This window comes from Oncorhynchus keta, chromosome 19 (assembly GCF_023373465.1).
Source record: "Oncorhynchus keta strain PuntledgeMale-10-30-2019 chromosome 19, Oket_V2, whole genome shotgun sequence".
In the NCBI taxonomy this organism is placed as follows: Eukaryota; Metazoa; Chordata; class Actinopteri; order Salmoniformes; family Salmonidae; genus Oncorhynchus; species Oncorhynchus keta.
Window position 1 is genome coordinate 38,971,287 of NC_068439.1, and position 23,051 is coordinate 38,994,337.

At 44.0% G+C, this 23,051-nt stretch overlaps 1 protein-coding gene and 1 pseudogene across 1 annotated transcript; both read right to left on the reverse strand.

Moving 5' to 3' along the window:
• Window positions 1–763: 763 nt before the first annotated feature.
• Window positions 764–5,113, reverse strand: LOC118398252 (PITH domain-containing protein 1-like; annotated as a pseudogene).
• Window positions 5,114–5,237: 124 nt separating this feature from the next.
• On the reverse strand, window positions 5,238–21,385 carry LOC118398250 (elongin-A-like). The gene is made up of 12 exons (XM_035793412.2): window positions 21,225–21,385; window positions 20,142–20,198; window positions 19,372–19,487; window positions 18,736–19,265; window positions 18,004–18,332; window positions 17,686–17,797; window positions 17,296–17,451; window positions 16,782–16,879; window positions 13,290–13,470; window positions 8,977–9,106; window positions 7,377–7,522; window positions 5,238–6,062 (listed from the first exon to the last, which is right to left on the reverse strand). The coding sequence occupies exons 1-12, from the start codon at window positions 21,333–21,335 to the stop codon at window positions 6,001–6,003; spliced, it is 2,028 nt and encodes a 675-aa protein (XP_035649305.1). The 5' UTR covers window positions 21,336–21,385; the 3' UTR covers window positions 5,238–6,000.
• Between the last annotated feature and the right edge of the window lie 1,666 nt (window positions 21,386–23,051).

Below are 23,051 nucleotides of genomic sequence, written 5' to 3' on the forward strand. Positions count from 1 at the left end.
GACCATATTTTTACACAAATAACAATACTGCCTTTTATTAATCCAAATCTACATTTCAAATAAATTCTATACTAATTCAAAAATATATTATGTGATGCATCTTTATTCTTCAAATAATTACATTACACACAACAGCCGAGGACATTTTCTATTTCTCAGCCTACACATACAGCAAATTCCCAACTCCAATATGTCGCACCAAGCCATCACATTCAGCCACTGGCGGTCATAGACCGCAATGTGACACCACATTAATAATGCAATGAAATCATGAGTTAAATAGCTTTTGTGTTTGGTGGGTGTCAAAGAAAGCTGTGTGGTATAGTAAGCAACTCACCCCTAAAGTAAGTGTGTGTATACGAGTCTACTCAAATGAAAATCTTATGCTGATCTACTTTGGTTGTGTCAAAATGTCTACATAGTCACATTATTGCCATGCCATTCAGAGCTTGGCTGAAATAATGTGAGTGAGCTCCCACTGCAGGGGACTTGAGTCATTCCAATTTTGCTGAGACAAGTTGTCATATTACAACAAACCACTAGGTGGCAGACAGCGACCAGATATAGTTTTAGATAAAAGCACCGTGATGCTTCATCACAGGGTTACCAGCAACTGACATTAAATGTATAAATTTACCAAACGAAAACGTACTTATTTCAGGCTCCACTCACTTATACAATAAGTGTAACTGAGAAAATCCAGATTAGACACTTATGTTTAGTATTAGGCATACCTGACCTCCAATGAAAAAGTTCACCCACCAGGCCTAAGTATCCATCACACTTCCTTTTGACCCATCTCTGTCAATGCAACTATCCCGCCCCTCCTTTCTCTCAGGAGATGACATTTGTTTGTGGGATGATGCTGTCGACTTTATGGTCTAGCCGACACCTCGTAGTTGCAGATGGTCAGTTCATGCCTATGAGCCTGGGAGGAAGAAAACAGATGAGACAGAGGTGAGGTGTTTTGCCATTTAAAAAAAATGGACAATATATAAGTCAGAGTAAAGCCTGATACAGAAGTGAAACAATTCTGGAAATCCTTAGATCAATAAGAAAAATAAACTCAGCTGAGGCATACACCGTCTGAGCTGTATAAGATCATTTACTGAACGTGGGTCTCATGTTTGTTCTCACCTGGGAGTACTGCCCTCTCAGCCCAATGTAGTAGACCCGTTGTGTACTCTGTCCCAAAGTTCCGTGATATGTGAACTGACAAGTGATTAACGTTGAAAAAACGGGCAATTCTGGAAAGAATGTCAATTTAGGATAGATTCGTTTGGTGTGTTTTAGGTTTGGTGGGTACTTAGGCATAATGGTTTTGTTATTTTGTCTCAGAAATAGTCTATGGGTGAGCAATGACCATAAACCCCATGGTTTTCTTGGAAAACAATACTACTTTTAGTGTGTTTGCGCACTTCTGTTGCTCTTACTTAGTTAGGTATTCCAGCTGAGCCAGTGGATCTCTATTGAGACGGAAGACTTACTCAGGTTCTCTGCATGTGTCAAAGGACATGTGGGGTATGTTCTTGTATCTACAGGGACAATGCAACAACAACACATAGTTATCAAAACCACACACGCTGACAATAAATAAAATGCAGTTCAATGCCGATGTAGCAGAAGCTATCTAATTTGTCCCTAGCCGTCTTGATCTCACGGTGTGAAGAATGAGTCAGATGTCACTCACGGAGCAATAAGCTAACTACAATACTTGCTCTTTCAGTTTGCACAACGGTCTCAGAGCTGGGGGTGTATTCACTATGAACCAAATGAAAGCAAACAGAATTAAAAAGGGGAGGGACCTACCGGAATATGTCCAATAGAAACTTGTAAAACATTTCCCGTTGTAACCCCATTTGCACAAATGAATACACACCTGTTGACTTGTTGTGAGTAATAACCATCAAATCTCAAAGAGTTGATACATGCTACACTGGCTCAAGGTGAAACAGTACTCACTCACAGTCTCATTTCAGCAGGATGCGATTCACCGGCGATGACGATCCCTTTCAGCTTGACCCTTACAGTGAACCTGAGAAAAATATGATTTGTGAAAGATAACGCATAAACATAATATGATGAAACAAGTTTAAAGTTAAAATGACAGAATAAGAAAGGGTGAAAAAGGGGTTGAGGGGGGGGTTCTTACGGGATATTGAACAGGAGCTCTTCATCAGCATCACTCTCAACAAACTGCCAAAGATAGAGACCGTTTCAAGATAATTAATTCAAGATAATTCCTACTGCTCTTAAATGCAAATAAAACTAAATGCCTGCTATTCAACCAATCATTGCCCGCACCTGCCCGCCCATCCAGCATCACTACTCTGGACGGCTCTGACTTAGAATACATGGATAACTACAAATACCTAGGTGTCTGGCTAGACTGTAAACTCTCCTTCCAGACTCACATTAAGCATCTCCAATCAAAAATGAAATCTAGAATCAGCTTCCTATTTTGCAACAAAGCTTCCTTCACTCATGCTGCCAAACATACCCTCGTAAAACTGACCATCCTACCGATCCTTGACTTCGGCGATGTCATCTATAAAATAGCCTCCAACACTCTACTTAGCAAACTGGATGTAGTTTATCACAGTGCCATCCATTTTGTCACCAAAGCCCCATATACTACCCACCACTGCGACCTGTACGCTCTCGTTGGCTGGCCCTCGCTTCATACTCGTCGCGAAACCCACTGGCTACAGGTTATCTACAAGTCTCTGCTAGGTAAAGCCCCGCCCTATCTCAGCTCGCTGGTCACCATAGCAGCACCCACCCGTAGCACAAGCTCCAGCAGGAATATCTCACTGGTCACCCCCAAAGCCAATTCCTCCTTTGGTCATCTTTCCTTCCAGTTCTCTGCTGCCACTGACTGGAACGAACTGCAAAAAGCACTGAAGCTGGAGATTCCCATCTCCCTCACTAGCTTTAAGAACCAGCTGTCAGATCAGTTTACAGATCACTGCACCTGTTCATAGCCCATCTGTAAACAGCCCATCTATCTACCTCATTCCCATACTGTATTTATTTATTTTGCTCCTTTTGCCCCACAGTATCTCTACTTGCACATCCACCTTTTGCACATCTACCATTCCAGTGTTTAATTGCCATATTGTAATTACTTCGCCACCATGGCCTATTTAATGCCTTAATTAACTCCCTTATTTGCACTCACTGTATATAGGCTTTTTTCCCTACTGTATTATTGACTGTATGTTTTGTTCATTCCATGTGTAACTCTGTTTTGTTGTCGTATGTGTCGAACTGCTATGCTTTATTTTGGCCAGGTCGCAGTTGCAAATGAGAACTTGTTCTCAACTAGCTTACCTGGTTAAATAAAGGTGAAATAATAAATAAATAAATAATTCATTCATTAGTATCACATAACAGTTATGATAAAGTTAACCAACATTGAGTGAGTGACCCTTCATCACATTAGAAAGGTTATAAAAAAAATTGTCCTTCAATGGAAGAAGAGGACATTTGACTTCATCAATGGAAGAGGTCCAGATCAGCTTTAAGGAAAGGCTCATTGAAATATTGCAACACCTGTGTACATATTTCGTTCAGTGTACAAAATTAGTTCATTTTTTCAATATTTGATTTAACGCAGAGCCACGTAATTTTAGTGGGGGATTCATTGATTCTACACCAAAATGGTTCATTTAAGATGATGTACTTACTATACGTTCAATGAGTCGATAACATTACCTTCTCCCTGTCTGTCCGTTGATCCCGTGGTTTAAGTACGAGTTTCCCATCGCCTTCTCTTGCTTCGTTGAGGCACTGCAGTTTCTCGATGTCAATGCGCCGATAAAGTGCATACTCCAGGCCCCGTTCCGCTGGCTCGTCTGCACAGCAGCCGTGACCAGACATCGCGGGTACTAACTATATATCGCACTTTAGGGAAATATAAGTCCTAGCTAGTGATGATACCGGCTGTCTAACTAGCTAAGTTATTTGTTTCAGACTGACTTGACTGGTTTCACTTTTCCACAACATCCAGGAGAGGAAACGTTTTAAAATAACACTTTACGTTAATAGCCAATCAAGATGGACGTACAGACGCACAACGCCAAAGTGCTCTCTGATTGACCTGGCCAACACCAATGAACAAGCACAAGGTTTCACTAGATTTTTGACCAATAAATCATTTATATATACACTATAATTACTAATCGATTGGGTACGCCGTGTTGAAGCCACTGTGCCTCCATTTTGGCACTACCCCAACATTGTAAAACATAGTTTGGAAGCTATTGAAATGCATTTATTAATGTCAATCTACATTCCTTTTTGCGACGTTTATTCTATTAGACACCTTAATGCAGGGGTTTCAAACTCATTCCATGGAGGGCCAAGTGTATGCTGGTTTTCGTTATTTCCCGTCAGTTTGTATCGAATTAAGACCTAGACAACGAGGTGAGGAGAGTTCCTACTCCCCTCAATCAAGTACAAGGAAGAAGCGAAAATCCGCAGACACTTGGCCCTCCATGGAGTTTGACACGTGCCTTAATGCAATACTTTTAAATTATACTAGGCGAGTAAACATAAAAAAATATAAAATTCTTTAAAGTATAACTTTTAGAGATCACTGATGTTACCGTCCCCACTACAACAAAACATGTAATTGAAATACCGTAGAATTCCATTCATTCCTGTGGAGAACTGCTCCTACTGGCTTGGCTTCAAAGCCTCTCAATAGCCAATACATAGCATCTGCAAACCAGGGTTTGTATACATAATTGCTTTATGCAGTCAGATTGCACAGCCACAAAGTCAAAATTAGCTACAGAAATTAGCTTGTTGGTCTTGATTTAGGGTCAGGGTTAGGCATAAGGTTGGCAGTGTGGTTAAAGTTCAGTTTAAAATCTAAATTGAAAGATAAATTGTAAAAATGGTCAGGGTTTATGACTTTGTGAGTATACAAAGTAGTACCAACCCAAGCACACACACACATGTAAAATCAATAACTGAGCTTAGATCAGTGTCTAGTGGAAAGCTACTCCCATTTGTTTTGCACCAAACATTCATTGCATATTTTTCAGTAGTCATTATTACAGTGATACAATATAAAGCTGAACAATGACATTCTCTGTTCTCAGTGTGGGGCATACAGAATATACCCTATTACAACAATTTATTCAGTGCACTATTGCTTGGTTCCATTGCTAGATTTGAGCTGTGTTTTTCAACATCAACACAGACTGAAGAAATAGACCGTTAACATATGAGGGCAAAAAGTCAATTTTATTAAAAATGTCCATATAACATTTATTAAAATCTATTAAAATTACTATTTCATCCACTTCCATTTGGGTCTGGGTTCAGGGTGACCCGGGGGTCCCAGAGTTTAAAATAAATACATACGAGTGAAGCTGCAGGGTCCTATCACTTGCTCTTTTACTCTCTCCCTTTTTGTGTTTTCCTCTTCCCGCAGTCACTTCATTCTTCACTCATCACAGTGAACCAGATAAAAGTAGGGATGCACATGTGGTTCAACACTGAACACAGTAGGAAAAGAAAGTGGGAATACACTGGAGTAAAAGGATGTCTACTCAATTGTATTTTTAAAAAAACATGACTGACTGTAACAGCACTATGTAGTTTGATGTCTTAACTTGTGAGTACCATAATAAAGAATAGTTCTGTCTGTCAGAGTCCCTCTGTAGTGTGATACTGCTTGTATGAACTTGTAACAAATGACTAGTTTCACCTTTGAAATGTTATTTTCTGTGTGTGTACAAGTGTGTGTTTGCCAGGGTCAAACTGGGAACAGTTAAGAAATAGGACATAATTGTGTGTGTATTTAAGAAATGCTAAAATAATGGAATAAATCTATGTGTGTGTCTGTGTGTGTACACATGTCTGGTCAGGGTTTGTAGATCTTCCATAATTCATTGAATTAAAAAAAAAAAAAAAAGAGCTTAGCTCACTTAGCTCCTACAATCTCTCTTCCTCTCAATAACTCCATACATTCACCTCTCTCCAACTCTATCGGCGGGAGAATCTGTTCTTGAAAGCTTTGATAGTTTTAGCCATCATGGGGGCGATTTCTGCAAGACAAATAGACGTGACATTGTAACAGCAGAAAAGTTAGCCACGCAGACATGTCCTCAACAGAGATTAAAGTCAAAAAATGTTAAAATAGAAAAAAAACAAATATATATTATTTATTTTTTACATGAATGTTGGGTCCAATTGTTTTTGAAAGAAACGCACATTTTTTGTCCATTAAAATAACTTCAAATTGATCAGAAATACAGTGTAGACATTGTTAATGTTGTAAATGACTACTGTAGCTGGAAACGGCAGGTTTTTAATGGAATATCTACATAAGCGTACAGAGGCCCATTATCAGCAACCATCACTCCTGTGTTCCAATGGCACGTTGTGTTAGCTAATCCAAATTTATCATTTTAAAAGGCTAATTGATCATTAGAAAACCATTTTGCAATTATGTTAGCATAGCTGAAAACTGTTGTTCTGATTAAAGAAGCAATAAAACTGGCCTTCTTTAGACTCGTTGAGTATCTGAAGCATCATTTGTGGGTTGGATTACAGGCTCAAAATGTCCAGAAACAAATAACTTTCTTCTGAAACTCGTCAGTCTATTCTTGTTCTGGGAAATTAAGGCTATTCCATGTGAGAAATTGCCAAGAAACTGAAGATCTCGTACAAAGCTGTGTACTACTCCCTTCACAGAACAGTGCAAACTGCCTCTAACCAGAATAGAAATAGGAGTGGGAGGCCCCACTGAGCAAGAGGACAAGTACATTCGTCTGTCTAGTTTGAGAAACAGACAGCTCACAAGTCCTCAACTGGCAGCTTCATTAAACAGCACCCACAAAACACCAGTCTCAACAGTAACAGTGAAGAGGCGACTCCGGGATGCTGGCCTTCTAGGCAGAGTTGCAAAGAAAAAGCATTATCTCAGACTGGCCAATAAAAAGAAAAGATTAAGATGAGCAAAATAACACAGACACTGGACAGAAGAACTTGGCCTAGAAGGCCAGCATCCCAGAGTCACCTCTTCACTGTTGAGACGGGTGTTTTGAAGCTGCCAGTTGAGGACTTGTGAGGCGAGGCGTCTGTTTCTCAAACTAGACACTCTAATGTACTTGTCCACTTGCTCAGTAGTGCACCAGGGCCTCCCACTCCTCTTTCTACAGTTTTTGCTGTTCTGTGAAGGAAGTAGTCATCTACAACATTAACAAATGTCTACACTGTATTTCTGATCAATTTTGTTATTTTAAAATGGACAAAAACTGTGCTTTTCTTTCAAAAACAAGGACATTTCTAAGTGACCCCAAACGTTTGTACGTTAGCGTACATTTCTGCACCCATTTTCTCACACACACGATACTCACTTTTGACCTGTGGCTTGTTGTCTCTTGCGCTGGGGCAACCCCCACCGCTGGGGCCTGAGGAGCGAGAGGTCTCAGGGGGACTGTCGTGAGAGGAGGAGAGGCTGGGCTCAGCCAAGTGAGAGCTATAAGACATGGCTGGCCTTATTCTGAAGAAGAAGAAAAACACAGGAAGGACGATCCAATCAGTGTACAGGAATATACAAAACAGTATAGTTTCATAATAGTATGTTTTCAAGCCTGGGGGGCATTATAAGCACCATCTACATCACTTAATAGTTCTCAAAATCAGCATTTCAAGAAAGTTTCTATTTGCTCTTCTTTACTCATGTAGTCTAGCTGCTATATCCTCAACCCGTCGTCAGATTGAACAACTGTCTCGCTTTCTTTTCCTGTCAAGCTTTCACAATGTCTCTGAAGCTTGCCGTCTCCCTGCATGTTCGGGAACGGCCAGAAAACGTCAGAATGTCTGCCTCTATTCCATTTCATCCTCCAGTGTGTTGAAACTTTATGATATCTTATGACTACTCATTCATTCTTCGAAACAGGACATATTTTCCATCAAATTTTGGATACAAATATGCTGAAGTGCATATCATCTTAAGTTAGCATTCAGCCAAGCATTTCTGTGTATATGAAAATGTAAGTGCCAGCATATCAGAATGTTTGATGGTGGTGGAGAGATTAAAGGAATTCTGGAATGTTTGTATGTGCTCTTCTCTTTCAGCCTCTCCATCCTCACCCTGACACCAGATTGAACACTGGGAAATCTTTCGCTTTAGTCTCTTGCTTTTCCTGTTTAACATATGGTCCTCTGGCTACTCTGGCATCCCTGAAGCTGTGTGTCCTCCTGCAAGTTCAGAACAGCCAGAAAATGTCAGGGGGAGTTTCAGCATTTTATTTAAATGTAAGGAATCGTAATCCCTGTGTGAACTTGATAACCTTTATAACTTCCCATGATGACGTTGCAACAATTCACATAGAATCATAACGGTCGGCCTCCCGAGTGGCACAGCGGTCTAAGGCACTGCAGTGCAGAGGTGTCAATACAGACCCGGGTTCAATCCCGGAATCTTTTTGAACGGGAGTCCCATAGGGCGGCAGACAATTGGCCCACGTCGTTAGGGGAGGGTGTGGCCGGGGGGGGGCTTTACTTGGCTCATCGCGATCTAGCGACTCCTTGTGGCAGGCCGAGCGCCTACAGGCTGACCTCGGTTGTCAGTTGAACTGTGTTTCCTCCGACACATTGGTGCAGCTGCCTTCCGGGTTAAGCGGGTGGGTGTTAAGAAGCACGGTTTGGTGGGTCATGTTTCTGAGGACGCATGACTCGACCTTCACCTCCCGACCCAGTTGGGGAGTTGCAGAGATGAGACAAGATAACAATTGGGGTGGAAATCATAACGGTCAACTTGTTGATGAAAATATGATCTAGTGAACCTTTGAGAATACGTTTGAGAGTCTGAATTACATGTTAGCATACAAAGTTACCATTCAGCCAATCATATCTTCAGATAAGGAAATGTAAGTAGGAAAAAATAAACACGGAAGTGCATGCAGTACTATGCAGTGTTTGATAGTGGTATGCACACTAGTGTCCACATACTTGATCGGAGCAGCAGCTGCGGTGGAGCTGGCAGTGGAGGTACTTGTGGTGCCAAACTTCTCCTGTCGCCGGCGGACATCACGTGGAGGTTTTGCGACCGAGTTCACAAATGCCATTTTAACCTGTCGACCTGCGAGGAAAACACACACACACACAGTACCAGTTAAAGAATAATATCTAAGACATCAAAACTATGAAATAACACATATGGAATCATGTAGTAACCAAACAACAAATCAAAATATATTTTATATTCTTCAAAGTAGCCACCCTTTGCCTTTGACAGCTTTGCACACTTTGGCATTTTCTCAACCCGCTTCACCTGGAATCCTTTTCCAACAGTCTGGAAGGAGTCCCCACATTTGCTAAGCACTTGTTGGCTGCTTTTCCTTCACTCTGCGGTCCAACTCATCCCAAATCATCTCAATTGGGTTGAGGTCGTGCGATTGTGGAGGACAGGTCATCTGATGCAGCACTCAATCACTCTCCTTCTTGGTCAAATAGCCCTTACACAACCTGGAGGAGTGTTGGGTCATTGTCCTGTTGAAAAACAAATAGTATCCAATCTGGTTTGCACTTAGTGGGACTGGCGTATCACTGCAGAATGCTGGCGTAGCCATGCTGGTTAAGTGTGCCTTGAATTCTAAATAAATCACAGACAGTGTTACCAGCAAAACATCTCCACACCATCACACCTCCTCCTCCATACTTCACGGACGGAACCACACATGTGGAGATCAAAGGTTATGTATGTAACCACGGTTATGTGAGCTATATGGATCACTCCAATTTATTGGTATTACTCCGCGGCGGAGGGATACATCCGAGATGAGGATTTACAGATTTTCTCCCGTGTACACATGTATCACGGCTGGAGTCCACCCCTATATATAGACCCCATGGCTGTGATACATGTTCTCCAAATAATTTTTGAAGCACCTCTAGCACTGTCGAGGATTGGAGTACATTAGTATACCCGTACCAGATTTAGCTGGCGGTAGAGGGAACTGGCCAGCCAGCAGTGAAATCCCAGCGCAGGACCGAGATGCAGGGGCCGCCAATGTGGAAGGGGGGTCTCGGCACAGTCCCTGGAAGGGGAGGCGACGCCCATGACTGCTGAACCAACCGCAGAGGGAGGTGCCACATTTACCCGATAGTACCTAGCAAAGGTGCAAGAGGAAGCCCAGCTGGCCGCAGCACAGAAATCATGAGGGGCACTCCTCTCAGTAGAGCCCAGGACGCAGCCACACCTCGTGTTGAATGTGCCACCACAGATCCTAGCACTGGCCTGCCAGTCAAGGCGGTATGCTGTGGTAATCGTGTACACGATCCAGTGAGAGAGCCTCTGCTTTGAGAGCCCGGCCCCCAGGACTCTCTCACCATAGCAGACAAAAAGCTGGTCTGTTGTTCTCACTGACCGTGTCCTCTCCACATAGGCAGCCAGTGCCAGGGCAAATAGGCAGCCAGGGCAAAGCATTCCAGAGTAACACCATAGGCATATAAAAGGGATGTTCACATGCCTGTCTGATAGAACCTTCGAGAGGAATGAAGGGTTGGGGCTGAGAGATATACTCCTCCCACCAGGGTCCATCTGGTAGCACTCAGAACTTACCGAAAGAGCATAGAGCTCACCCACCCTCATCATGGAAGTAATCGCTACCAAGAAAAACACCTTCATAGAGAGGTGTTACAGGGAGGCAGACTCGCAACGGGTCGAAAGGCGGCTTTGCCAAAGCTGCCAAGACCACATCCAGATCCCAGCTCGGCATTGAGCGGGTCCTAGCTGGACGCAGGCAACGAACCCACTTCATAAGCCTGGAGACCAAGGGATGGCCCCCCACTGGCCTGTCCATCCACCCCACAAGGCAGGCAGATATAGCAGCCAAATACCTTCTCAGTGTAGAGGCTGCAAAGCCCTCATCCAAGCGAGACTGCAGGTATTGGAGGACACTCTGCACCCCACATGAGGCACAACCTCAATAACAGTGCGCCAAAAGCAGAACAACCACCAGCGCAACTGGCATGCCGCGGTTGTAGCCGGTGCCCTTGCGCTCTGCATGGTGTTCATTACACCCTCCTGTAGCCCTTATGTGGACCATTGGTGCCGTTCAGTGGCCAAGCCCACAGACTGAGGCGGTGGGGTCTCGGATACCCCAGAGTTCCCCCACGGCAGCTTCTCCCGGGTCCAAGGCGACGGTCCATGACCTATGGCCTGAGGCGGCAGCATGAACCGTCTCAGGGTCTCCCAATCCCTACGAACCTTATTGGTCTGTTCCAGAATGTCATAAACCCCTAAGCCAAAAGTCAGCGCTGGGGTGATGGGGAGAGTGGCATTGGGAGAGTGGCTCTGGAGAGCAGCTGGCAGGCGGGATTGGGCCAGCCAGAGATGGCGACAGGAGGTAACCACTTGCGCCATGGCCCGTCTGTTGGCACGGGCCACATCCCTCCTGGAGCAGGGAAATCAGGCAAGACACCTCCATCACTTCCCGGAGGAGCTCCTCTGTGCCCTTCTACAGCCGGAGCAACAGAGTATGCAGGTAGGCCTGCAGCTGCATGGTAAGGCAGCTGGGTAAGGCGGTCAAGAAAGCAGAGGGATCCATGTGTGGCTTTCAAGTCTGCATCAATGACTCTGGGGGGTCCCGGCTTCAGTGGCAGGTTCCGTCCTATAATCTCCCGGTGCGGGAGGACCATGGCAGCTATCATGGTGTCTTTGATCGGGTACTCCCAGAGGCCAAATGACTCTGTGCCTGCAAACATAACTCCATGGTCCAGTCTCTGCTGCAACACCTCGCAGAACTCAGCAGAGATGGAGAGTCATCACTATCCACTAGTTTGATGTCCAGGGCAGTGGCTACCCGAGTGAGTAGGTTCCTCATAGCCTCTCGAGCCGCCGGGGGTGATGAATCCCCGCTGCCGGCTTCTGATGGCCTGTCAGCCCCGCTCACGGTGATGAACAGTGCCAGCATCGTCCTCCAGGAACAGCCTACCAACCTCCTGACGCAGGACGGAATCGTATGCATACGGAATCGTAGTGTAACGCTAATGAAACAAGTACGACAAACCACGGGCGGAAGATACAGATCAAATGAGTGCAGCGAGTGGAGCACCTCCATGAAAGATATTACACTTACAAGTGACTTACCAGAGCAAACCGCAGAAAGTTTGTACCTCAAACCACACGGACATCCACCGAGAAAATGAAAGAGAACGTGTGTCGCGGCCATGGGGTCTATATATAGGGGCGGACCCCAGCCGTGATACAGGTGTACACAGGAGTAAATCTGCAAATCCTCACCTCGGATGTATCCCTCCGCCGCAGAGTGATACCAATATAATGTAGTGATCCAATACAGTGAAACATAACATCCGTTCACCTACTCTGCGTCTCACAAAGACACGGAGGTTAGAACAAAAAATCTCAAAATCAGGACACAGACCAAAGGACAGATTTCCATCGGTCTCATGTCCATTGCTCGTATTTCTTGGCCCAATCAAGTCTCTTCTTATTATTGGTGTCCTTTAGTAGTGGTTTCTTTGCAGTAATTTAACCATGAGGGCCTGATTAACGCAATCTCCTCTGAACAGTTGATGTTGATGTGTCTGTTACTTAAATTCTGTCAAGCATTTATTTGGGCTACAATTTCTGAGGCAGATAACTCTAATGAACTTATCCTCTGTAGCAGAGGTAACTCTGGGTCTTCCTTTCCTGTGGCAGTCATAGCGCTTGATGGTTTTTGCGACTGCACCTGAAGAAACTTTCTGGATTGACTGACCTTCATGTCTTAAAGTAATGATGGACTGTTGTTTTTCTTTGCTTATTTGAGCTGTTCTTGCCATAATATGGACTTGGTATTTTACCAAATAGGGCTATCTTCTGTATTCCACCCCTACTGATAGGCTCAAACCCATTAAGAAGGAAAGACATTCCACAAATTAACAAGGCACACCTGTTAATTGAAATGCATTCCATGTGACTACCTCATGAAGCTGGTTGAGGGAATGCCAAGTGTACAAAGCTGTCAAAGGAAAAGGGTGGCTACTTTGAAAAATCTCAAATATATTTTGATTTGTTTAACACTTTTTTGGTTACTACATGACTCCATATGTGTTATTTAATCGTTTTGATGTAGAAAATAGTACAAATAAAATAAAAACCCTGGAATGAGTAGGTGTGTCCAAACCTTTGACTGGTACTGTATATACACATATGCTCACTCAAAATAAACACCCTCAGTACACTTTCATGGATGAAATAACTCCTAGTAATAAGTACTGTATAGTAGGATCCAGTTCATAGATAGGACATAGAAAACCTTTGGGCTTGTTGGCATGGGCAGAGCTGATGTTTTGGGTGAGCTTGAGCAGGCGCTCCTCCCGCTCGTCGTGTTTCCGCAGGTACATCTCCCGCCATGATTCGTACTCCTGGGGCGTCTCACGCTTGAAGTCACGCTGGCAGTGGCGTTGCCAAAGCTCATCAGAGTCCTCCATAAAACACTGAGAGGAAAATTTGGGGTTAAAATTATAAAATACAATACAATTTACAAGAGTGTTGACACGAAATACAGTGCCTTCAGAAAGTATTCATATCCCTTGAATTATTCCACATTTTGTTGTGTTAGAGCCTGAATTCAAAATTGATTGAATATATTTTTTTCACCTCACCCATCTACCCATACTCAATGTGACGACCCTCCCACTCTGTCTGACGAATTCTCTCTCTTTGCTCTTGTTTTCCTTAATAGGATGTCAGTGGGCGGAGCCGGGAGGGTCGTCATTGAAGTGGGACACACCTGGGTCCGGGTGTGTCCCAGCATAAATGCATCTCATTCCCCATTCATTGAGGAGACTCTCTCCATGCAGACACAGATTTTGGTTGTTTGCGTTGGCAACTTTCAACACCCATCATTATCACACCATTGTTAATTATATTTAGTTTACTTTTGTTATTCCTTATCTCCACGTTGTCTCCCTTTTTGTTACGCACTTTGAGCCGTTTGTGACAAGTGGGGGCTCGTCCGGGATCATAAGGTTGGTTCCTAGACATTTTGGCGTATAGCACTTTATTGTATTATGAAGGACTAATACTAGTGTGGTTTGGCTTGCTAGTATGTGTGTGTTTGGGAGAAAATGTGGAGTTAATGTTAAACTCTGTAGGGGCTTTGTTTGCATCTTTTGTTACAGCTTGTTTGAGTTGTAATGTTTGGTGGCCAGTACTAGTTGCCTTTGTTTGTTTGGTAAACTTGCCACTGCGGTGGATATTTTGTGTGCTGCGTTGGAGAAAATACATTGGTTAGTTTCCTGGCACCTGCCAAGGCTGGAGACGTGTTCTACTCGCTGTTGGTTAATCGGTCTGAGGTGAGTACAATCGGCTGTGTACCTCCAGTGGGAGATTTGGGAGTGTAGTGACACTAGCTACCCAGAGCTATAGCCTTTTTAACTCTGCTATGCTTAGCGACATGTTTCACTTTGGAATACGTTGGGCATGCTTATTGTGTTGTGTCTGGACTGAGCAGTTGTCTCGGGGGGCACATCTGTGGCTTGGGACTCTGCCAGTGTGGCTTATTTCCTTGCCAGTGGGCTACAGTGCCTAACTACCCACTGCAACTCCACATGAAGATTAGGGTTGAGTTACTGTAGGTTTTGGGGAAGCTCCATATCTCATCTCTTCCGTGATGCCCAGTATGATTGTCATTTCTCTGTGTGGTCTGGTGTGTTCAGCAGAGGGGAAGAATGAGATTATTTGTATTTTTTTTCTTGTGACTATGGTGTCTTATGTAGATGAGTTCATTCGCTTTTCATCAGAGGAACTGTTAGAATTATGTACTAAAGAACAGTTGAGGTTGCTGAACACTACAAGGTTGAAATTGGTGATAAACGTCTAAAATTCTATTAGGTTAATCTGATGGAGTGCTATTCTTGAATTTACCACTGGGGCAGCCTCTGCTGAGGACTCTCTGTCTCCCTGTAACGTCAATGGCCACGCCATCGGTTAGTCCTAGTAGTGTTCTTTTTGAACAGCAGAAACCTGCTTCTGTTACAGCTAGAGCATGATTGTGTAAAATATGAAAATGAATTGGAATTTTAAAAGGTTTTGGAGCGTGCTAAAAATCAAGCTGCATCAGGAGCAGCTAGAGCTGGCTAGGGAAGGAAAACTCAGGGGAGAGTTTGCTCTGGGAAGGTGACCCAGATGTACCTAGGGGTCGCTCATCTTTTGGTCGTGCCCCGGACACATTTGATGTTGCATTCCATCTCAATGTGCGGCACATCCGGGGGACTTATGTCGTTGCGCTACAGGTCGGTAGTCATTTAGGTAGGTTACCGCAGTGCTCTTGGGCACAGGGACTATGGTGGTCTGCTTAACTTGTTGGTATTAGACTCAGACAGGTTGAAAATATCAGTGAAGACACTTGCCAGTTGGTCAGCGCATGTACACGTCTTGGTAATCTGTCTGGCCCGAGGGCCTTGTGAATGTTGACCTGTTTAAAGGTCTCACTCACATCGGCTGTGGAGAGTGATCACACAGTCATCCGGAACAGATGGTCTCCTGCATGTTTTATTTGCCTCGAAGCAAGCATAGAATTAATTTAGCTCGTCTGGTAGGCTCGCGTCGCTGTGCAGCTCTTTGTAGTCTAATGGTTTGCAAGCCCTGCCACATCCGGTGTAGTATGATTCAATCTTAGGCCTGTATTGACGCTTTGCCTGTTTGAAGGTTCATCATAGGGCATAGCGGGACTTCTTAGAAGCTTCCGGGTTATATTCCCACTCCTTGAAAGTGTCAGCTCTACCCTTTAGCTCATGATGCCTGTAATCCATGGCATGTACACTGTTTTATTGACTGAGTCACTGGTGCTTCCTGCTTTTTCTTAGACAAATACACTTAATCCTAGTAAAAGTCCCTGTCTCAGGTCAGTTAGGTTCACTATTTTTTTTAAAGAATGAAATGTCAGAACAATAGTGACTTTATTTCAGCTTTAAGTTCTTTCATCACATTCCCAGTGGGTTAGAAGTTTACATACACTCAATTAGTATTTGGTAGCATTGCCTTTTAAATTGTGTAGCCTTCCACAACCTTCCCACAATAAGTTGGGTGAATTTTGGTCCATTCCTCATGACAGAGCTGGTGTAACGGAGTCAGGTTTGTCATGCTTTTTCAGTTCTGCCCACAAATGTTCTATAGGATTGAGGTCATGGCTTTGATGGCCACTCCAATACCTTGACTTTGTTGTCCTTAAGCCATTTTGCCACAACTTTGGAAGTATGCTTGGGGTCATTGTCCATTTGGAAGACCCATTTGCAACCAAGCTTTAACATATCCACAATTTTCCTACCTCATGAAGTGTACCAGTCCCTCCTGCAGCAAAGCACCCCCACAACATGCTGCCACCCGTGCTTTAAATACATCCACAGGTATCCCTCCAATTGACTCAAATTATGTCAATTAGCTTTTAAAGAAGCAATTGCAGGATTTTTCCAACTTGTTTGAAGGCAATCAACTTAACCCACTAGGCTACCTGCCACCCCTAGAGCGTTGGACTAGTAACTGAAATGTCATTCTGCCCCTGAACAAGGCCGTTATTAAAATAAGATTTTTTTCTTAACGGACTTGTCTGTAAACTTCTGACCCACTGGAATTGTGAGTGAAAATCTGTCTAATCAATTGATGGGGACATTACTTGTCATGCACAAAGTAGATGCCAAAACTCTAGTTAACAAGAAATGAGTTTTAATGATGAACTTTTGACTTCAACTGACCATTTCATACCGGCTGAGGGGTTGTGCATTCATACTTTCATTGTGTCTATTACCTGATTGCACTGCTCAATGCGGTAAAGCTGTTCTGGGGTGCATCGCTCTAGTACTGGTTCCAGTATCTCAAAAGGCACGCCTCCCACCTCATCAATTGCTGGACAAACATACAAGTATCTCATTATACAATAACACAATCGGCAGGGTGTCAAGCACCTAAGATAAACAATGATAGTGTGATTTTAAAAATAGTCAGGAACACATTTCCTGGATTTAGACTAATAACAAGTCCTACAGGAGTAAGGCACTAACAGTCAATGTTTTGTGGGAGTGTGACGTTCTGGTTTTAATGATTTTGAGAGTGTGGATAAAAGTTTGCCAGCAGCCATAAAACCACACAATTAAGTTGGTGTTTGAACAATAGACCATTATAAAGGAGGTAAATTGTCTTTGCCTTCTTGGAGATGTTAGGTGTAGGACATTAACATGTACATAATGTGATAAGACACTGAAATAAAACTTAAGCATTATGATTACATGGCATTCACAGTGTCACTAGGAGACAACACTCACAGTCAATGTTGTTTTGTAGCACCCTGATGCACTGCTCGTACAGACTCATCATCTTGGGCAGATAAGATGTCTTTGAACCCGAGTAGACAGTCATTTTAGAGTTAAAGCGTCTCCCAGTGAAGCCAGTGTCCTCCTCGGCGTCATTTGACACAGGACCTGCCAGAAAGTTAAGCATGACATATTGCTGACAATCAGAATTAACTGGTTTAGGCCTAGAGAGTAATACATACTCTAATCTTAATACACATTTACACAAATTCTACTACCAATATCCATGCTATCATAACACAGAATGAATCAATGTATTGGGAATGCAATCTGTTGTACAGTATTATGGATATTGGGAAGTACACACACAGTGTGAAGGAGGAACCAACTTTTTTTAAGTACCTTTACGCCGCTGAGGGGACAATGGTGTGAGATCAATGGAAGGCAGAGGTCTGTAGTAAGGCTGGATGGCCGGCAGAGGGATATCAGGCATTGTGGACACAACCTCGACCACCTAGGGTAAAAGAGGAAGAGTTCAGTCAAGAAGTTGAGAACATTTATGGGAAAATCAGGGTCAGGGCAACTGGTTAATAAAAACATACACGATCGGAAGGACTTACTGTCCAGCACCAAAACATTTTTTTGTAGCAAATATAACATTCTCCAATTGAACATACGCATGATCGAGTGAGGAAAAGTTCAGTGAAAGTCTGTTCTTACCCTCCTGCGTTTCTCAGGCACCGGGGTCGTTGCCGTTGGGGTCTGGGCTGGATCAGCCCTCTTGCTGCGGTTCCCGTTTGCCTTGTTGGGCTTGGACTCCTTGGAGGAGGAAGGGGCAGCAGGCGAAGGCTGGACAGGAGGACGAGGTGTGTGGTGGTGGGAGGAGGGCCGACTGCTGCTGCCGGGCTTCTTCTTCTTCTTAGTGGGCGTAGGGGCGTCATATGTGAGGAAGGATTCAAACGACACGGTGGGGGTATCAAATGCCTCTTCTGCCTGCTCCTCAGGTGTCTGGGTTAATATAGGAGAGTCCCTAGGTTCACGTGACCTCCCTAAAGAGTAAGGAGAACAGGGAAGGATGTTATGGGATGTATATTTTTATTGGGGGGGGGGTGAGACAACCCACATCTTTAAGGGTCAAATTAATGGGGAAATGCTAACAATCACTACTATCATCGCCTATTTTAATCACCCATAGCAGTACTGTTACAGAGTTCTGATGAAAAACACCATGGGTCACCATATCCACAATACAGTAAAGTTCTTATTATCCCACATATAAATACAATACAAAATTGAAAAACCATCTATTAACAGACCAATACTGACTCAAAGATTCAAAGAGGCATCTATGGAATAGGATGTAATTTGAGAACCAGCCTCTCTGTAAATGTCAAAATGACACAGAAGTCACAGCGAAATTCTCTCAGCAAACACATTCTGCAGCACACTCACCTTCACTTCCCCCTCTCTTGTCCTTCTTGCTCTCGTGCTGCGTGGAGTGCCGACTGTGCTTGGAGGTCTTGCCACTGTGCTGCGGTTCCTTCCCCACGCTGCTCTTCTTCCCTTCGCCACCACGGCTGCTCGCCTGGGCGTGACGTTGCCGTCTCTCCTCGCCCCGGTCGCCGTGGGAACCGTGATGCTCCCTCCCAGGCTCTTTTTGCGGTTTGGCGTGTCGGACCTCTTTGCGAGGGGGGCTGGGCGCGGGCTCTGGCTCTTCCTCCGTGGGGCTCTCGTAGCCCTCCGACTGGTACCCCCCTCGTTGGCCACCGTGGCCAACCTGTGGGGGGCTGTAGTGGTGCTGAGGGGGGGAGGGGGAGTAGTTTGTGCTGTAGCCTCTTTCCTCCTCCTCTTCGTCGTCCTCCTCCTCTACATGAGGAGGCGGCTCCTCCGGGGATAGTTCCCGGACACGTTCGCGCCTCCCGTCCTTTCCCTCGGAGCTGCGAGGGTGCGCGTGTGTCCGTACATCCTTCGCGTTGCCGGGTCTGTGAGGAAGAAGAAAAACATTAAAGCTACACTTCAGTAGAATCCAGATGAAAATACGAAAATGAAGACGAAGAATCAGAAGAAATCCCCTCAGTAATAATGTACCTTTCAGCAGACGGGGTGGGAACCAGTTTCTTCCACTTGGCCACAAGGCTCTTCGCAAGATCTCCAGCAAGATCATGTTTCCGGAACGAATTCACAGTTTTTCCTACTCCAGTTTCCTGCACCGGAGAGAACAAAATATAAGCGGGACACAGATAGTAGTAGGGTGTCCTCCTCATCAGAACATTATGTTTTGACACTAGTGTCATTGAGAGAAACATGGGTGGTTTGTATAGATTCAGGAGCTCTAATGGTTAAGTGAGCACATAAAATGGGCCACATTAGCATTATTGCCCATGGTAAAAGGAAGTGAGCATGCTCTGAAGGTTGCTTGACAATATTAAAAAGCACATCAACTCCTATAGGGAAACTGGCTACACAGGGCCACATCATCCGGTTGCATAACCGAAGACTGTATTTGGCTTCCTCTTCTAAAGAACACTTTGCAGTGACTGAGGAACTAGGGCGCAATGCAATCAATGTGGGGCTTTGAGACTAAAGAAAGAGATTCTATCAAAATCGTGACATGAGAATTTTTACATTTGTCATTTAGCAGACGCTCTTATCCAGAGCAACTTACAGTAGTGAGCGTGCACTGATTTATAAAAGTAAAAAAATACAAATTAGAACCCACTATCTGGCGTTGCAAGCACCATTACATTTACATTTTACATTTAAGTCATTTAGCAGACGCTCTTATCCAGAGCGACTTACAAATTGGACCATGCTCTACCAACAGCCACACGGGACCATGCATTATTTCAAAATCTTACCACAAGGATATCCACAGTCATAGGCAGCTCCCCCAGCCTTTTGAGGTTCTTCAGGAGCTAAATAGTGCAAATACAGAAGATTTACACTGTGCTCACTACATCCTTGGTACTGATTGACCTAACTAGCCTGATTCTGAGAAAAACAGAACAGTCTGCAAAGTGCACAAAATTCAGGTATGCCAAAAGGGAGGACATAGCAGGTTAAAGGTAATGGTCAGGTGAATTCAAGGCTGCTGAGCATTGAATGAATGAAAACATAGCGACATAACAATATTTACAAAATCACAGCATTGACATGGGTATACTGCGTGAAAGCGTACGCTAGCGTTATCTGTGTAAAAGTGTAGGCCTACTGGTAGTTGACTTTGTAGGCTATATATGACAAACTGTGTCGTACTTTGAGGATGTATTTGAGTCAGAAATTGACAAATGTGCCCGAATTGCGCACTGTCATGGCTCATCAAGATGTGTCCGTTGTCGTGGCCTATGGGGGTTGTGAGGTAGGCTAGTTACGCATATCCGGAGAGGGGGTTGTGTTTACTAAAGTCGATCAGCTGATAAAAATCCACCCCGACACGGCAGTGTGTGCAGGGATTGCGTTGTTCAATGAGACACAATCAAGAAACTGCCGACATCACAATAACGCAGCACAACCCAAATGTATTGTTGTTGCCCTTCAAATTTGGACTGGTCCATGAGTGAAGTGCAACAATCTACCAACAAGGCCCGTGCTGATGTTGCTGTCACTCGATCGTGGAGCTTATACAATCGGTGTCGTTTCTTGAACACTAGCTAGATGGCTACATTATTAGCATTTGAAAGTGGCAATGTCCGTTGGCTCCAAAGCATAAAGAACAGTTCTGCGGACTTGGCAGGTAGCTCGGGGACTCGGTTAAACTTAACATGAACTATGGTTAAGAAACACAGTTAGTTGGCTAAGTTACGCATCGTGATCTTAGAAAAATCAGTCGCTAACGACATTCGCGGAACTACCTGCCACGCTACAATATCTGAAAACATTCTAGCGAGCCGAAGCCATCCGCTACAGCCTTGCCATTTCATTCTGGGCCTTACGACTTTTACCTTGCGAGGCTCTAGGTTTTCGGAGAGCCGAGACTGAAGTCTCTCCACCACTTCCAACAGCTCCTCCGCCATGTTTAGTGCTGGTGTCCTGTGACCCGGAAGCTGCTTCATTACAGCAGAAATGGGTCCGCACTGTCCTATCCGCTGCTTCAGTCAGCCTGCAGTTGACATGGAGATTGACGGAACTACGCAATAATAACAGCTGACAAAGGATAAACCTGTTTGACGATGAAAGGTCCAATGCAGACGTTTTTTTATTTTTTATTTTTTTTATCTCAATATAAAATCATTTCTGGGTAACAATTAAGTACCTTACTGTGATTGAGTTAAATTAAAATGGTCAAAAAGAAAAAAAAATCCCTTTGAGTCCAGAACCAGAACTCCGACACAGTGGCCCATTAATGTGTTGTCTGCAGCATTTGGTCACATGACAGCTCGATCGGCGATTTGATTTGATTTACCAGCATGTCAACACAGCCAGGATCATAGTCTAACGTATTTCGTAGAATTTTGGTGTATTTCCCCCTGCATGTTTGCGTCTAGTTCGTTCAGTTTCCCAAATATGTCTGTTACATAGCCACATTTTATTTTGTTATACAGAAAGTCAACAAAGTATTTTTTGTTTGTTTCACAGACGTGATTGACAGCAGTTTCTCTCTCAATTATTCCCCCAAACACTCCCCCTCGATAACCACCAAGCCTCAGTGTGCAATAGAACATTGTCATGCTCTGATCCCATATCTCCACATAGTTTTGCCAACAGGCGTGCGCGATTTAGGTTACAGTCGAAGTTACCTGCTGCATATCCCCCGAGTTGTGCGCTCAGCTCTTTTGCCGCCAGTTGCTGCGGTGTATCCATCACAGCTCAGGGGGTGTATCATACAGTGCGTCCACATAGCAGAGGGAGACACATTCATAACTAGAGTACAGAGGCTTTCTGCCGTCCCTTAATAGATGTAGCCCCATCTGTACAATAGCCCACCATTCGATCTCATGGAACCTGTTTTTCGTCAATATAGCCACGCAGCACACTGAATATCCCCTTCTTCATTTCATGCTTGGGAATCGTGAGACAGAACAATGTTTACTTGTGAATAGCATGCCCCTAGAAAACAAAAGTCAATGCATGGGCATCTCGGCCCTCACAGCTAATAGAGCATAGTGTGGGGAGTTTTTGAATCTTTCAGTCAGTTTCCTCTTAATAGTTAGCGATAGCATCAATTCTTAGTTTCACAGTGTTATCTGACAAAGGTATTGATGTGAGTTTCTCCTCCCCACACTTTTTTTTCACATATTAATTGTGGCTGGTGATATCAAAGTATCTGGAATAGTATGGGGTTTCATAGCATAACAGGCTTACATATTCATGGTGGGAATGATTCAAGTACAACGGTCAAGTCCGGCCGTTCCCACGATCTCAGGGGCTCTCTGGTTGAATTTGAACTTTTAAAGTGAAATCATTTTCATTTAGATTTTTTATGTTAACCACATTATAATGATTTTGAGAGACAAAGACAGCATTTTCAGGGTGGCAGGTAGCCCAACAGTTAAGAGCGTTTGCCCAGTTACCCCCGAGCCCACTCGGTTAAAACTCTGTCTATGTGCCCTTGAACAAGGCACTTAACACTAATTGTTCATGTAAGTCAATCTGTATAAGATCGTCGACTATAATGTTACATTCTTTTCCGGATTTTGGAAATTCTCCCACGACCCCATTTTCCTATCAGGCAACCCCACATGGGTTCGCAAACCCTAGTTTGGGAACCACTGTTTTACACTAAAGGGGATTATCATCATTTTCACAGTTTCACAGCGTTATTCCAACCT

Excerpts from the sequence above, each read along its gene's own strand:
- LOC118398250 (XM_035793412.2), bottom strand. The coding sequence starts at position 21,335 with ATGAAGCAGCTTCCGGGTCACAGGACACCAGCACTAAACATGGCGGAG. Across the intron at positions 20,199-21,224 it reads AAAACCTAGAGCCTCGCAAG|CTCCTGAAGAACCTCAAAAG; the intron begins GTAAAAGTCGTA and ends TGCACTATTTAG. Across the intron at positions 19,266-19,371 it reads CCCACCCCGTCTGCTGAAAG|ACCCGGCAACGCGAAGGATG; the intron begins GTACATTATTAC and ends TCTTCCTCACAG.